We start from the raw sequence: 16,398 nt of genomic DNA, 5'->3' as shown, positions 1-16,398 counted from the left end.
TTTCTTGTTCTTGAAGTTTCCTCCATCCTTGTAATTTTTCTTTTGTGTGCATCTGGCTGCAATGTGACCAACTTCATTACAATTGAAACAAATGATTGGCAGCTTACCTTTGAATTTGCCTCTTCCTCTTAAAAATCTTCTTGCTAGTAATGCCTCCAATTGGTCTACATCATCTTCATCAGTGTTGTTGTCACTAGATACATACTTTCCTTTTCCACTCCTTTTCTTTGTTTGCACCTCCTCATTGTCTTTTATTGTCATCTTGTCGTTGAATGCAGATTCAAAGTTTTCTAGCTTGTAGTTGTCAAATTTGGATAGCTCAAAGGCAGTGAGTCTTCCAATTATTCCTTCAAATGATAATGTGTTTCTTGGTACACATCTCAGCTCTTGGATGGCTGATACTCTTATAGCATAGATAGGAAGCAAAGTTCTCAAGTATTTGCTACATACTATTTCTTTGGATAACTGTCCTCCTAGGCTTCTTATGGCACTTACCACTTCTTTCATTCTTGCACCGTATTGAGCAGCATTCTCTCCTTCCATTTTCATATCATCAAACATTCCTCTTAGGCTTTCTCTTTTGGCTCTCTTGACATTATCATCTCCTCCATAGATTTTTGATAATGTTTCCCACATCTGATGTGCAGTACCACATTCTTTGATGCCATCATACTCGACATAGCTTAGTGCTGAAGCAATATCTAACATCGCTTGATTGTGCTCTTTCTTCTTGCTCATGTCATCTACAGTGAGGGGTCCTATAGGGTTTACATGATCAACTGTGATTGAGGTTTGTGCATAGTCGCCTATTGATCTAAGGTGCATCTTCATCAGACTTTTCCATGCAACAAAGTTGTCTTTGTTTAGCTTGGGAACTTCTCTCTTGGACATCTTGATCTTCCTGCTGCTAGTACCTTGAAACAAATCAGCAGTGTGCTTTGATACCAATTATTAAAATTCTTTAGAATAATTGAGAGGGGGTGAATCAGTTATTCAAGGTCCAATAATGTCCAATCCAAATATTTTAAAAATAAGAGTGAATCAAAAGTACTATCCTTTTTACTTTCTTATCACACATGCAATTAAACATTAAACAATCATGAAAAGTAAACATGCATCACACCATAACACAAAGGATTTTGGTGACTCAGAAACCCTCCAGGAATAAGAAGGTAGAACTAGGGTGGGGATGACACCCACAAAATAATTGCGCAATTGATTTCAATCACTTCTGATGGTTTGCCCTGTTAAAGGCCTTCCCTATTAAAGGCTTTACACATTGCTAACTGTGACCCTGTTAAAGGATTTCTACACCCTGTTAGGAGTGTGCCCTGTTAGATTACTTAAGAACATTCAACTTAGAATGCCACCCTGTTAAGGGATTTACACAAATTTGTTAGGCTCAGCCAAGTCCATGGGATTTACAGTCACCTTCTCAAAAGAGTCTTCTATCCCACTCTAAGGATCTCATATCCTTCTCCTAAGAATCTCTTACCCTTCTCTTAGGGATCTTCTATCCTTTTCCTGAGGCTTATCCACCTATCTATTAAGCTAACCTAGCAATGTGAGATTTCAATGTCTAATACAATGGTAAGAGAGTATTAGAAAGGTTTTGACCTAATAAAGATTGCAACTTTAACCTCGCAGATTTCATATCACTCTTCAGTTCTTTTCTTTGCTTGGATTTTCTCCCTTACAGTGCTGATGGCTTGTTCACCCTTCAAGATCTGTCTCCTTGAGTTCTTCCACTCATTATACCAATGCACTCTATGGTCACTTGATCAACTCAGAGTCTTGATGCTATATGCTTACTCCTTACTGTGTCCTCTTCTTGACACTTCCCACTAGCCTTCTCTTGGCTTCTTCACACAACCACTCTTATGACCAACACTCTCTCAAACATGCGCACTTGATCTCTGACCTGTAACTCCTTATAAAGAAGTCATGTTATTCATTTCCTGCTCAAATCTTCCTGCTTATCAATTTGATTTAATCTTGAAAAAAGGATATTGTTTTTCCTCCAAATTATTTCTTCCAAAAACTTCATGATAAATCCATCAACATTTTCCTTTAATAGGTTTGCATGATTTATATAAAATTCTATGACATCTACTCATCATCCTTATCATCCAACTAATTCACAAAATTCAATCTAACAAACTTATTGTTACTGATCTGGCAAATCTTTTGTCTTAATAAATAATGCAACAACTCGACATCATTTGTTTACTGATGCTCAGCACCTAAAGTCTTTTCTTGAGTTACTCGGCACTTGAACAATTACTCAGCTCCTGAACAATTTTCTTGACATCTGAACAATTTTCTCGGCACACACTAAAGTTGAACTTACTTGGCTTCAACTACGAATTCACTCGGCTCTAACTAGCTTGCTCAACTCTCTCTAATGAACTTAGTTAGGCTTTATAAATGACTTAGTTAAACTTTACATCTTTGATGTGTCTCAATGTTTCCATCCTCTTAAAGTATGTTATCAATACACTATTTCATTAATGGCTTAGCTGATCCTTATACTTCATTACAATATCATAACTTCAACCTTTCTCTAGGTGCTCTAGTTACATCTTATTGATTGTCTCCTCCTTGTCAATCAACCAATTGATAGTATTTGGATCATTTAAGAAATTGTCATCCCTGCAAGTAGCAAGTTTAACATCAATGACAAAAGAATGATTGAAAACATTCTTTACTAGTTCCATTATTCTTCATTCATGATCTTTTCAATCATTTTCAACAAGTAATACACTACATTAAGGATTTCACAAAGGAAACATTGCTCGGAAGATTAGAATCAGTAGAAGCAGATCTAAGATAGTCTGGAGATTTAGTAAGAGTCAAAACAAATTTCATTTCCTTGAACATTCATCCTAATTTGACAATGGGTCCAAGCATTCATCGACATTTTGAGGGTAGCAGTAGATCTGATGAAGACAAGAAGATTAAGGAAGGAATAGCCCTTCTGGTGAGAAGAGAAAAATATGGTAGGAAAATTATTAAATGTTGGACTTGTAATGAATTTGGTCATTATACATCTAAATTTCCTAAAAGAGAGAAAAAGTATAAAGGTAATTTTAATGTTAGAAGAGACAAAGATAGAAACTTTTTGTATACAAGTAAAGTTGAAGAATCTGATAAAAGAGGTTACACTGAAAGTGATGAAGAATTGGGGTTTGTGGCTATCAAGGAAGATAATCTTGATAGAGAAATTAGAGAAGAAAGAGCTCTAGTTACCCAAGTGGAAAACAATTCTGATTGGATAATTGGAAGTGGTTGTTCACATCACATGACTAGTGATATGAAAAAGCTTCTTAAGTTCAAGATTCATGATGGACGTATTGTTAGAGTTGGTGACAATGTAGCCCATCATATAATAGGAATTGGATCCATTATTGTTGATGGTAAAACTAACACTAACAATGTTTATTTTATTAATGGATTGAAGCATAGCTTGTTGAGTGTTGGACAGTTGGTGGATAAGGGTTATCTATTTCAGTTCATTGAAAAGACATCCATTATCAAAGGCAGAAATGGTATGATGATTGGAATGGGCACTAGATCCAAAGGTAATGTATTTTAGTTGAATCCTACTGAGATGAAATTTTTGGTAGCTAAAGTGGATAATAGATGGTTGAGGCATAGAAGATTCTATCACATAAACTTTGATAATATTGTGAAGGTTAGTAGCACTTTTGCAGTTAGACACTTTCCTAAGATTACAAAGTGTACTAATGTTGTGTGTGAGGAATTTATTTTGGCTAAGAAGAAGAAAGTATCATTTCCTAGCAAGAAGTTTACTACCATAGAGAAGCTAGATATTTTTCAGATAGATCTAAGTGGTCCTTCCAGAACAAGATAATTCTATGGTGAATGGTATTTTATGGTTTTTGTTGATGATTTCACTAGAATAATGTGTGTAGCATTTCTTAAAGAGAAATCTGAAGCTTTTGAGAAGTTTAAGATATTTAAGAATAGAGTTGAGAATGAATCTGGTGTTAAGATAAAGTGTTTGAGATCTGATAGGGGAGGAGAATTCACCTCTAGATAATTTAACATATTTTTTGAAGAGAATGGAATCAAAAGGCAGCTAGCTACACCTAGAACACTTGAGAAAAATGGGATTTTTGAAAGAAGAAATAAGTCAATAGAAGAAGAAACAAGAGCAACGTTGTTTGAGAATCATGTTTCTAAGACATTTTGGAGAGAAGCAGCCAATACAATAGTATATACTCTGAACAAAGTATAGATCAGGAAAGTTATGGACAAGACACCTTATGAACTATGGTTTGGTCATTCACCATCAGTTAAGTATTTCAGAATATTTGGTAGCAAATGTTATATTAAGAGAGATGATGACACTGGTAAGTTTGATCCAAAAAGTGATGAAGGTATGTTTCTTGTCTATTCATTGAAAAGTAAGGCTTGTAGATGTTTCAACTACAAAGCTAAGACAATAGTTGAATGTGCAAATGTAAGGATTAATGAAAAGTTTGGAACTAAGGAAAATATGATAGATTATAATTTAGATGAAGAAGAATATAATTCTGGAATTGTTAGATAGAATACTGAAGTTTTCTTTGAGACTAACAATGATTCACAAAATGATGTGCTAACTATTGAGCAATGAGAAAAATAGAGACTTGAACCTAGAGAAGAGATAAGAGTTGAGATGTCAACTCCTAACATGAATTTGACAAAGAATCACCCTTTTGAGTAGATAATTGGAAGCAAAGAAAAGGGTGTGATGAAAAGGAACTGAGTAAATAAGAAGATATGTTTGATATCTCAAGTTGAACCTAAGAGCACAGATGAAGCAATCAAAGATGATCATTGGATTGAAGCAATGAAGGAAGAATTGGATCAAATAGTAAAGAATGATACATGGGAGTTAGTTCCTAGACCTAAAGAAAAGAATGTGATAGGAACTAAGTGGGTATTCAGGAATACGATGAATGGACAAGGGGAAGTTGTGAGGAACACGACTAGACTTGAGCGCAAGGGATATTCATGGAAAGAAGGCATAGACTACGAGGAGACATATGCACCTGTAGCTAGAATGGAATTAGTAAGGATGTTCCTAGCTTATGCAATGAATAAGGAGTTCACAATTTATTAAATGGATGTTAAATCAGTCTTTCTGAATGGAGAATTTGAAGAAGAGGTATATATAGAGAAGCATGAAGGTTTTACTTTTTCAGAAGATAAAGACATGGTATGTAGATTGAAGAAAGCTTTAGATGGTTTGAAGCAAGCTCCTAGAACCTAGTCTGCAAGGTTGGACAGTTATTTGGAAAAGCTTGGATTTGCAAAAGGTACGATAGACAGTAACTTGTATTTGAAAGGATTTGAAAATGGTTGGCTGATTATTGTAATATTTTTTGATGACATCATTTTTGGAGGTAATGATGAAGGAAGTGATAGATTTGTTGAAGATATGAAGAATGAATTTTAAATGAGCATGATAGGAGAAATGAAGTTTTTCCTAGAATTGCAGATTGTACATAACAGTGATGGTATTTTCATTTCACAAGCTAAGTACTTGAAAGATTTTTTGAAAAGATTTGGTTTGGGTGTAAACCTATTGGTACACCTATGATAACTGATCACAAGTTATCTAGCAAAGAAGGATAGGGACACTATATGTACTTTATAGACCCCTAATAGGGTCAAAATCCTTAACATGATACTTTTTTATAGTGGATAATTTTGTGTGTACCATCCCCACCAGGGTTTTCCCTTGGCCATAGTTTCTCTAGTTAAAAAAATATGGTGTTATGAGTTCTCTTTGTGTATGGTTATTAATATTGTTCACCATTGTTAGTTTACTTTTTATATGCATGTTATAGAGTAATTATCCATATTCAATTTTGGGAAAAAGTTTGTAGAATACTGATTCATACCCCCCTCTCAGTATTCACTATTTCTAACAATTCCTTGTTCAAATTTTTTGTAACCTTGCCCATTAAAACCATATATAGCAAGTAAAAAATAACCATGACCATAATAAGAAGCAATATCAAAATGTGTTAAAGGGTCTTTATAGGTCACTATGTCATAGAGGTTAGGTTTGATAGTTTTAATAGCCTTGTTAGATAAAGCAACAAAAAAGTTACTAATCAACTCTCTCAAAAGAGGAGTGGAATTTTTTTTTTAGTTCTAGGTTATTCTTGCAATTTCATGAAAGAAAGATTAGAAACACAATATTCTCCAACAAAGGTAAGAGTAAAATCTAAAGTACCCCAATCATCCCTAGATAGAGAGGAAGATGAAGGTTCTTCATTTGATTCATTGCCAGTTCTAACTTCTCTTTACTAGGTTTTGAGGCCTTATCCAAGTCAATGTTTAAACAACTATTATGTTTATCATCTACATGAAAAGTGTACATCACACTATTAATATTGAATTTGAATTTGCGATGAAGTGTGGAGGGGATAGCATGCATATTATGAAACCATGGTCTTCCCAAAAAGAGATTGTAATTGAGAGGTCCATGCATCACATGAATCAAAGTATCTAGGATAACTAAACCTACTTTAATAACTAGTGTTATGATTCCCAAAGTCTTCTTGGTAATATTATCAAAGTCGTGAATATGAGTGTTATCAAGTTTAATAGGGGACATATTAACCTGAATAGATTTCAACATGTCTAAAATACACACATTCAAATCCAATCCATTATGAATTAAAATCCTACAAATGATATTTCTATCAATGAGAACAACCACCATAAGAGCATCATGTTAGTTTTGCACTTCCTTAGGAGGAAAAACATCTTGAGTGAAAATAGCTTGAGGAGGATTACATGCAACATGTATACAATTCATTTAAATAATTGATGTTATCTTGATTAGGTGGTAGGATAGAAATGGTAAACAAAGCCTTTCATAAAGATTCATGATAGGTGGGAGAAGTCCTAAAAAAGTTCCCACAAGGAGATCTTAGTTGGACATACATGTAACTGCTCATCAAGATTATACTCCTTTTCTAAGGAACTAGGAAAATGAGTTTCTTGTGGAAGCACCCACTGAGAAGTGGGTAAATGGGTAGGAATAACCAAAATGATAGGTTGAGGATTATTCTGAGTTTGATAGGTATGCACAAATGAGGTGTAATCAGGTTTTTCTTTAAGAACTATAAGAGACACATTGTTTTGAGGACAACCCTTAAGAGTGATGTTAGGTTGGTGAAGAGAAAATCCTTTGAGAGTTATAAGAGGCTTTGGAAAAAAAAACTAATTTAACTAGTTCAATATTACAAATAGTCCCACACAAAGGAAGCAACAATAAAAACCAATTATAGAGGTTGGATTGAATAGATGTAGAGGAAGATGATGGAGTAATGGATTCACTTAAGATCTCGTTCGTTCCACCCAAAACTTCACTAGACACCCTAGGGGTCTCACTAAAAAATGTCATCAAAATATTCATGAAAGAAATCATACATCTTGAAAAAGTAAGACAAATCACAATGAAATACAATTATTATTATTTTGCATTTTTCTTTAAGGAAAGGTGAAATGCAAATCTAACAAAGAAAGATTTTTTTTTTACTTTAATTGAGTGAATGTAGATGAAGACGTCATTTTGAAATGAAAGAATTAGATTCAAACCCTTAGCATCCACCTTGCAATTTATTTATGTTAGATTGGGGTCTCCATGTGTTCTCATACCTTGCTTCCATCACGTGCAAATGAGAGATTTGATGCCCTTTTATTATGAATTTCTAAAATTACCCCTATGATAGCCAAGTATAATTGATGGGAAAGTAATTAAATTTTGAATAAGACTGGGCCCAAAACTACTAGACTTCTAGCGAAAGGGAATAGGTTGACCTAGGTGTCGAACTACTCTTGAATAGGTCAATTTGGTCGATAAATTCCTTTGGTGGCTGGCATCTTTGGTTTTTAACCCCATCCTTTAGGGCTGTAGCGGGTCTAAGGGTATTGTCCATCGAGGATTGATATGTTGAGGTTAGATTCAAGAAATGAGGCCCAAAAGAGGAGGATGCATAGAAATTAGATCCTACCTCAACCCATTAGTGAGAGAAAAAGGAAATTAATGAGAAAGCATTAGGCCCTAGCTCAATTTTTCCTAGGAGAGAGAGACCTCCAAGTGCAAATGTGTAATACAAACACACTAAAGAGGATTTAAAGGTCATATTTTAAAGTGAGTCCAATTTAAGATGGTACAAGTTATAAGAAGCAAGGTAAGTTTATCACTATACAAATGAACATTCACTCATATTTAGGTAAGGAAATGAAATACACTACAATTTTTTTACGTCATGAACATTGAAATACACCTCCATTTTCTTTATCAGTCAATCTAATACAATTGCATTTTATCGGCCCTAAAGGTTTTCATTTCTAGTTTTATTTCTACATTGGATTAAATATTTTAAATCGAGTACCTATTTCAAAACATTATTGTCATCTCTAAAAATTTCCCTCTCATCACTATCTCAAACACCAAATTTTATGACTAAAGGTCACATAAAAATATTCATAAATAATAATTATTGAGTTGTTTTGGATTTTTTTTAACTATGTATTCCAGTTATTGAATCATCTATTCTTGGTGATCCATTAGTTGTTGTTTAAATAGATCTAAGCTAAAATCATAAACATGTTTAGATTTGAATTAAAAATGTAAAAATGAATGCAATGGGAATTGATTGAAATAATTTTAAAAAATATAATTAATTATATCAAACAAAATATAAATAATAATTCAATCACTCCTTGGATTTGTGACTAGCTCTTCCCAATCCCAAATAGTTTTTAAATTGGGTCAATTGGGTTATTTTTAATATATGTTGATGTGAGTAAATTTGCTTCCTAGTTTGCATATTTAGGCTAGTTTTCTCTATAATGCCATAATGAATTCTTGAACAATTTTTTGATTAACCTTATCTAAAGTACAACTACTTTATCTTTTTAATTTTTATCATTTCTAATTGAATCTTCATAGAAAATATTTTAAAACATACATATATACATGACAATTTTCATTTTCTTCTCATAAGAAGCAAGGTAAGTTTATCACCATACAAGAGAACATCCGCTCATATTTAGATAAGAAAAGGAAATATCCTACACCTTTGTTACTTTGTGAACATTGAAATACACCTCCATTTCTTTGTCTATAAATCTAATATCATTGTATTTTATTGGTCTAAAAAGCTTATATTTTAATTTCTACAATGGATGAAATATTTTAAATTCAAATGCATGTTTGAGAACATCGTTTACCAACTCAAACACCAACTCTCATGACTAAAAGTCACACAAAAATATTCTTAGATAATTATTCTTGATTTGTTTGGATTTGTTGAGACCATAGAATCCTATTACCGAATCATCTATAATTGTTGTTCCACTGTTTGTTGTTTAAATAGATCTAAGACAATATCATAAATATACTTAGATTCGAGTCAAAACTATAAAACTGAATGCAAAATATATTGATTGAAACAATTTAAAAATATATATTAAAAAAAAAAAAATGAAAAGATGATTAATTTACAATAAAACTAAAATAAACACACACACTTTCCTCCTCTACAACATTTAAATTCATTTTAATACATGTTCTACCCGTTCCTAACAATCTACTTCATTCATTATAGTTTGGTGGTAATGAAAGTTTATGCAGTTTAGTTGAAAGGCGACTTTAGTGGAGAAGGCAGAACAGTCGTGGAAGGTTTGTACGCCACTCGTTTCTGTTTCATTGATTTTTTCCCAACTTCTACTTAAAATCTAAAATCAGATTAAAAAAACAGACCTGCGAAATATGCCAAAAATGCTGGTGCAGCAGCAGAGGCAGATCATAAAGTGCGCCTTCACGAGATCCAACACCGAACGAATGTAACAACACTTGGCATGTTCCTTCCTCGAAATGCTACACGCAATTACCAATACACATTAATTAATCTAATACAACACTTAAGCATGAATTTCTCTATTCTACAACCCAACAGGAAAGCGAATCTTTTCCTCTTCATCATTGCCAAGCATTCAAGACTTGAAATACTATTTTACAGACGAGGGCATTCAATTTCTCGGATCAGGTGGGATTGCCTGAAAATAGAAATTTGAATTTTACTCAAGTTTTAGAAGCCAATCGTACTCATCGTCATGAGTGGAAGGAATCGTGGATCCCTGTGTTTTCTGGAAATCCGCTGCAGGATTTCCTTAATTAAATTTCAGGCTAATGGCTTAAAAAAAAAAAGTAAACATGTCGAATTTTTAAAGATTAATGGATTCCACCGCAACAAAGGGCTTTGAATGTGAGATGACAATGTATATATAACACACGCCAATGGCAAAATGAAGGTAGTTAAATAAATGTCAGGGCACTGCAGACCTGGATTTATAGATAAATAATGAAAAGATTCTCGAAAAAAAATTAGTAAAAATTTGCCTGCACAGACAGATTGACAGTGCAATACAGCTGGAAATTTGACGAGAGTGATGATGAGATTACAGGAGATGATGTTGCAGGGGTGCAGAGATATTGATCAGGGTCCACACTCTCTTCCCCGCTTTTACATCGATCGAATACCGACCTTTCCGCCTGATGTCATTATTAATGAAAAAATGTAAATATAATTTACCTAAGAACAAATAATAGTTATTAAATGCATAAGTTATCAGTCTGTGCACTGTGCATCAATAGAAATGCAAATTGCTTTGCCATGGCGTTGGCCAGTACGGTTCGAACCTTGATTTCTGCTAATGGTACATATGGTACACCGGTTCAATTTGAGCGGAGCGGCGGGGGTTTTTATTGAGTTGAAACTTGAAATCTTAGCGAAAGATTTAGGCTTTCGAGGTTTTGAACTCGGGTTGATCGGATGTTGCAGAAAGCCTGTGAACCATGGCCATGAATGAATTGGCGGGCGCAGACGCGGCCGTTCGGGCATCTTGAACAAAGTGAGCGAACGGCACATGGTTGTTGTGAGCAGTGCTTGTACCGGTAGTCGTGACATTTTGATGTTGGGGATCGTGCTCGTTATTGTTGTCGCTGTCGTCTGCCTCGATCTTATCATCGTCGTAGTCCTCTACAATGGACTGCTGTTCTCTCTGCTGCTGCTGCTGCTGCTGATGTCCAGATTGCATGTTGTCGTCCTCGTCATCTTCATCGTCATCGTCCATGTCCATCACGTCCATCACAAGGCCTTCTCCTGGCTTCAAATACAGCGCCATATTTCAGATTCCTTACAACGAACTAACCAAAATATTTTCAATTCACTGAATCAGATCTGGGGGATTGGGATAGGGAATTCTCTTTTACCTTCTTCAGAGGTCGACGATGGTCGGCACCGGTTCGAGTCTCGGGGCTCGAGTAAAAGGCGGTTCCGTTGGTTGTTGCAATGGCTGCACCTGGAGCTGTAGAGGTACCGTTGTTTTTGGCGTCGGAAGAAGGTCCGGGAGGCGGCATTATGGCCAGGATGTGGCCGCCTTCTTTGTCAGCCGCTTCAATCATCTGTTGATCCTCTTTGATTGCGATGGAACTTGTGTTGCCGAGGATTCTTTTCCGGTACAATTGATCGAGCTGGTGGAAATAAGGGCAGGTCTTTGCATCCTCCGGGCGCTTCTTGTTGCTCTCTTTAACCTTCTTGAAGTACTTGTTGATGTTCTCCCATTTCTCTTTGCACCGCTTTGCGCTGCGATTGTACCCTAGCCGAGCCATTCCGGCGGAGATTTCTTCCCAGAGAGGTCCTTTCGGGCCTGCGTCTTGGTACCGCGGCTCCATTCCGCTTCGAAGCCTGATCAAAGCGTGAACTTCTGGCTTCGGCCATCGGCTGCTGCTCGGATCGAAAGTTACGTCCATTTGCTCTGCACTCATGGCTCCAATGCCGCCGGCACCAGCGGCGTTCTCTTGACTGTTGTTGTTCTGGCTATTGTTGTTGCTGTTGTTGTTGTTGTTGTCTCGATGATGTTGCTGTTCATAAGATTCGTATGTTACAGGCACCGGATTTATTGTAGTCGTCGACTGCGCAAGAGGCGCCATTGTAGGAATTCCTTGAAATGACTGGCCTGTAATTTTCTGAAGAAATGAGATGAAGGCTGCATCTCTTGAAGAGGAAAGGGCTCGTTCCTGCGCCATTATTTCGTGCTCTCTGTTAAGGCGAGCCATCTCTTGCCTCTTCCACGCCTCTTCCCGAACCATTCTGTCTTGCTCGCGTTTCTCTATTGTTTCTAGAAACTTCTGCTGCATCATTTCCTGCCTTTCCATGACTTGCTTCATCAACTGCTCGAAGAAAAGCATCATGTTCTTTGTAGAAGCACTTGGACCGGAACTGGCCGCGCCGCGTTTCCTCTTTCGGCTATCCGTCTGCTCGTCGTAGTCATCATCTTCCTCGGAAGAATCGGAAGAGAAACTCAAATTTCCACCACTGAAATCTGAGCTTTGCCTAACATGAGCCACAGGATTAGTGGTAGTATTTGTAGCCGCGGCGGCAGAAATAATGTTTCTGTTCATTTCGGCAGCAGTAATATTTGTACTTAGCATGACAGGCGCCGAACAAGGCTGCGGAATGAGCCGATTTGATGCAGGAACGGAGCTCATTGCCAGAGTGTTATTATGGCTGTTTCTTGCATCATTCGCGTTACTGGTAGGGCTGCCATGGTTATTATTACTATTGCTGCCTTGGAGAGCCTCCAGCTGGCTAAAGAATCTGTAGCTTTTCCCATCCTGACGTCCGGCTCGCCCGTCTTTGGTCCGCTTATAGTACTTGTGAACATTTTCGAACTTTTCTTTGCATTTCTTGGCGCTCCGATTGTATCCTAGCTCTGCAAGCCTCCTGCCAGATGCAGTGGTTCAATGGTCAGCATGTATTTCCAGAAAATGAAAATGTTACACAAAATCTACTTATTTCTAAATTATATGCTTAGCTTCAGCTCAATTTAATATTTTTCATCGGGATCTCCTTAAATAACATAATGCATTGAGTGATGAATTAGATCGGGATAAGGAAATTGTTGCACAGAATGTAAATTAAATAGGAATGCTAGATAAAAATGTTTTTTTAAAAATGGATTTCAATCCAGTCTGATCTCTCCAATAAACACTGAGATAAATATGGAACTTTGAGATGAACACAATATAAGATGAGAATATTAATCTTATTATCGACTAGCTGCAACGGATATCTCTGCAGGCTAAAGAACATAAGATATTAATCGACATATTTAAATTTAACTTAAAAATACCAAAAAAATTGAAGAAAAGGTTGAAGTGGCGTTTTACACCTGGCCATATAACAGTAATTGTATTCAAAGCTTTCAATTTTAGCTATAATAATTCGCATAATCTGCTCTAATAGAAATTCCAGCTGTTTAGGTTACAGTTATATTAAACCCTAAGCTGCGATGAAATTCTCCGGTCCCTAGATTGAGTATGAAACATTTCAACTCGAAGCGCAAGAAATTAAGAACTTTGCGGGAGGTGTACATAGATGCAATGATTTTCTCCATCGCCTAGATTAATGCGACATAAATTTAAAATTCAATCACGACAAACGCAACAATCTGGCGAGCGTTGTGGACAGGTTGGGATGAATTTTTCCGTCGCCTAGATTAATGCTCATATTTTCCAATTAATTGAACGGCCACAACAAATTAAATTATCTGCGATGAAATTGGCAAGCAGTGTGCACAGGCTGCGATGAAATTATCTGCCGCCAATTAGAGTAAAACGATTCAAGGTAACTCCAATCAAAACCTAAACACGCAAGAATTCCACGAACAATGTTTCAAAAGTTATTATGCAATTTTCCCGCTGATTAGATTCATAAGTTAGTCAAACGTACAAAAAATAAATTCACATTGGCGTAACTCCCTCATAATGTACGACTCAATTATTGTTGAAATTCAGATTCATCAGGAAACCACTAAATCTCGAGATCGACAAAGAACGAAAATAAACAAAACTTGAGCTCCAGCTACTGTTAATTTAAACCGTCGGCGTTTACAAATTTACTTTCCGACAGGTTGAGTCTGCAAGAATTTCTAAGGCCAACCTAATTTTGTCGTGCAATTACAAGTATTCGTCCAATTCTTTACAGTCGATTCAAACTTTACGACAGGGAGTCTGTTTCTGGATCTGCTTACTGTTGAAACCCTAACGAGTGATCCAAATTTCGATCTCGAAGACAAGGAATTGAAACAAGAGAATTGACAATGAACAGATACGTACCGTGAAACATCCTCCCAGAGAGGGCCCTTGAGGCTGGCGTCGCGGAAAGTAGCGTCCATTTCTGATCGGATTTTAAGAAGAGCGAGGGTCTCCTGCCTTGGCCAGCGGTTCCCCACGGGACCCCCTCTCTCACCATCATCACCATGAAGCCCCTCCTCTTCTCCAAAGCCGCCCCCGCCACCGCCGCCGCCCGACATAAACTGGTCGAAGCTCCCAGCGCTCCGCTGCGCCGCTGGAGGGGCCGCTGCCGTCTGCGAGATCTCGTTCAAAGACTCCGCCTTGTGCGATGATTGCTGCAAAAGGTGCTGCTGCTGCTGCAAGTGCTGGGCCGTCTGGTCATGTGAGGAGATCCCGAGCATGTGACCGTGGGGCGGGCGACCACTCCCACCACCAAATTGAGCGACATCTGAAGGCACGGGCACGGGCACTGGATACTGCTGCCCGCTTCCTCCTCCTCCTGCAGCCCCTTGCTGCATTCTGTATCCAAAAAGTCCCGATTTCAATCTCTAATTCTCGTTATCTTTTCAAAGTAATCTTCTCCGACACTCTTCCACATGGGAATCTACCCACTTCACAAGTTGCGCATCAGAAAACGTACAATTGGGGAAGGGAAAAATTAAAAGCGAGCGAGCCGCACGGAAAAGAAAAAGAAGAGCTCAAACCTCTCCTTGTCCTCCTCCTCCTCTTCGAGGGAGAGACAGAAAATGAGTAGAAGCAAGAGTCAACAGTCAGTAGAAGGAACAGGAGATGATGTATACATAGATAAGGGAGGGAGGGAAAGGGTATGTGCTGTGTAGATGAGGTGGGCGTGAGACGCCGCGCTGTCAGCCGGAGTACTTTGAAGCGAATAATAGTTAACAACAATGAAAACGATGCCGACCGGAGAGCGAAATTAATCATACAGAGACGGGCATAATATAAAAGGAAGGCCGGGCAGAGCAAAGAGAACGAGTGGAACAGAACCGGAGGAGGTTCGGGCAGGGGCAGAGGGAGGGGACCGCGCGGAACAGAACCGTAGGAGGTTCGGGCAGGGGCAGGGAGAGTGGAGCTTGCGGAACTGAACTGAAGGACGTTCGGGCAGGGGCAGCGAGACGGGAGCGTGTTGAACAGAACTGGAGGAGACTGGGGCAGGGGCAGATACCACCGTTAAAACCCGAGCGAGCGAGTGAGCTGTGAAGTGGGGCCGAGTGGCAGGCGCTTGAACGTGCCGGGCGATTATCGCGGATCCCACAGTGAGCATCACACCGCGAAACCTGTCGGAACTTGGAAGGCGGAAGAAGTGGGAAGGAAGTTGTGTTGTTTCGATGATTGATGGGCGGCATTAAAAAACCCCACGATACAACTCGAATCATGTGCAAGGAGGAGAGCATTCTATCGCTTTCCACAAGTCTGCGGAAGCCCGAATATTTTATTTTAATCCGGGCAAGGTGGCCTCCTTTCTACTCCGGCCGGCGCCCGGGAAATAAGGCCCAAAAGACTGCCACGTTGAGGGTCTACAGGTTATCGTTACGTCAGCGAGACTTTTTTTAATGCTTCGATGCCGGCCTGTTTCCGGGTTGGCCGGCCCCACCGCGTGAGTTGAAAGCATTCCTTTATCGCTATTTACACCTCCAAATTATTCATACTTTTAACTGTTAACTAGTTTCCCATTGGATTTTCTCTCACAAACAAGTGGCTCTTGAGCCCCACCACAACGTGGTTTTCAGAGAAATTGTCTTGTGCTTTGTCGTTGTTTAATTTAATTTTTGCCTTTTTCTCTCTCTCACTTCCATTTCCACCCAACTGCATTCCCCATATTATCATGAACATGAATGAAAACTAGGCAAAAGCTATCCCGAATTATTCCCTCTTGGTGTAAAGCCCTTTTCTCATGATAACCATCTTTAACCAATCCAATTCCTGGTCAAGAGATGACACAACGGGAAGAAGTGAAAGCTCATCAAAAGCTTCACTTGTATATCCAAAACATTGCACAACTTTAATAATCGTCTGGCTATATTGATTGGTCACACTTTTGACGTTGAGAACGTTGTGAGAGACTTCGTTATAAGAAAAGACCGGCATTAATAATAGCCAACTCAAGTGAACGATTCCACCTCATTACACTATGGAATGAGCATCTTTTTAGTTTTCAAAATGAAATATACTGAAATAAAATAATCTGTAACAAGTGCTCACCA

General features: G+C 37.9%; 1 protein-coding gene across 2 annotated transcripts; it reads right to left on the bottom strand.

The window, feature by feature from the left end:
• Positions 1-10,354: 10,354 nt before the first annotated feature.
• On the bottom strand, positions 10,355-15,132 carry LOC149532217 (trihelix transcription factor GTL1-like). 2 transcript variants are annotated; one of them, XM_089808550.1, is made up of 3 exons: positions 14,219-15,132; positions 11,312-12,824; positions 10,355-11,205 (listed from the first exon to the last, which is right to left on the bottom strand). In XM_089808550.1, the coding sequence occupies exons 1-3, from the start codon at positions 14,692-14,694 to the stop codon at positions 10,837-10,839; spliced, it is 2,358 nt and encodes a 785-aa protein (XP_089664676.1). In that variant the 5' UTR covers positions 14,695-15,132; the 3' UTR covers positions 10,355-10,836. The 2 variants fall into 2 exon arrangements, with proteins under 2 accessions (XP_089664676.1, XP_089664677.1); XM_089808551.1 differs by having other exon boundaries at positions 10,355-11,201; positions 14,219-14,876.
• Between the last annotated feature and the right edge of the window lie 1,266 nt (positions 15,133-16,398).

Source organism: Cupressus sempervirens, chromosome 11 (assembly GCF_028749045.1).
Source record: "Cupressus sempervirens isolate cs-2001-9-10 chromosome 11, ASM2874904v1, whole genome shotgun sequence".
In the NCBI taxonomy this organism is placed as follows: Eukaryota; Viridiplantae; Streptophyta; class Pinopsida; order Cupressales; family Cupressaceae; genus Cupressus; species Cupressus sempervirens.
This window is presented reverse-complemented; position numbering and strand designations above follow the sequence as displayed.

Coding starts and splice junctions, on each gene's coding strand:
- LOC149532217 (XM_089808550.1), bottom strand. CDS start 14,694: ATGCAGCAAGGGGCTGCAGGAGGAGGAGGAAGCGGGCAGCAGTATCCA. Junction 12,825..14,218: donor CTCTGGGAGGATGTTTCACG/GTACGTATCTGT, acceptor TGCATCTGGCAG/GAGGCTTGCAGAGCTAGGAT. Junction 11,206..11,311: donor ATCGTCGACCTCTGAAGAAG/GTAAAAGAGAAT, acceptor CTGTATTTGAAG/CCAGGAGAAGGCCTTGTGAT.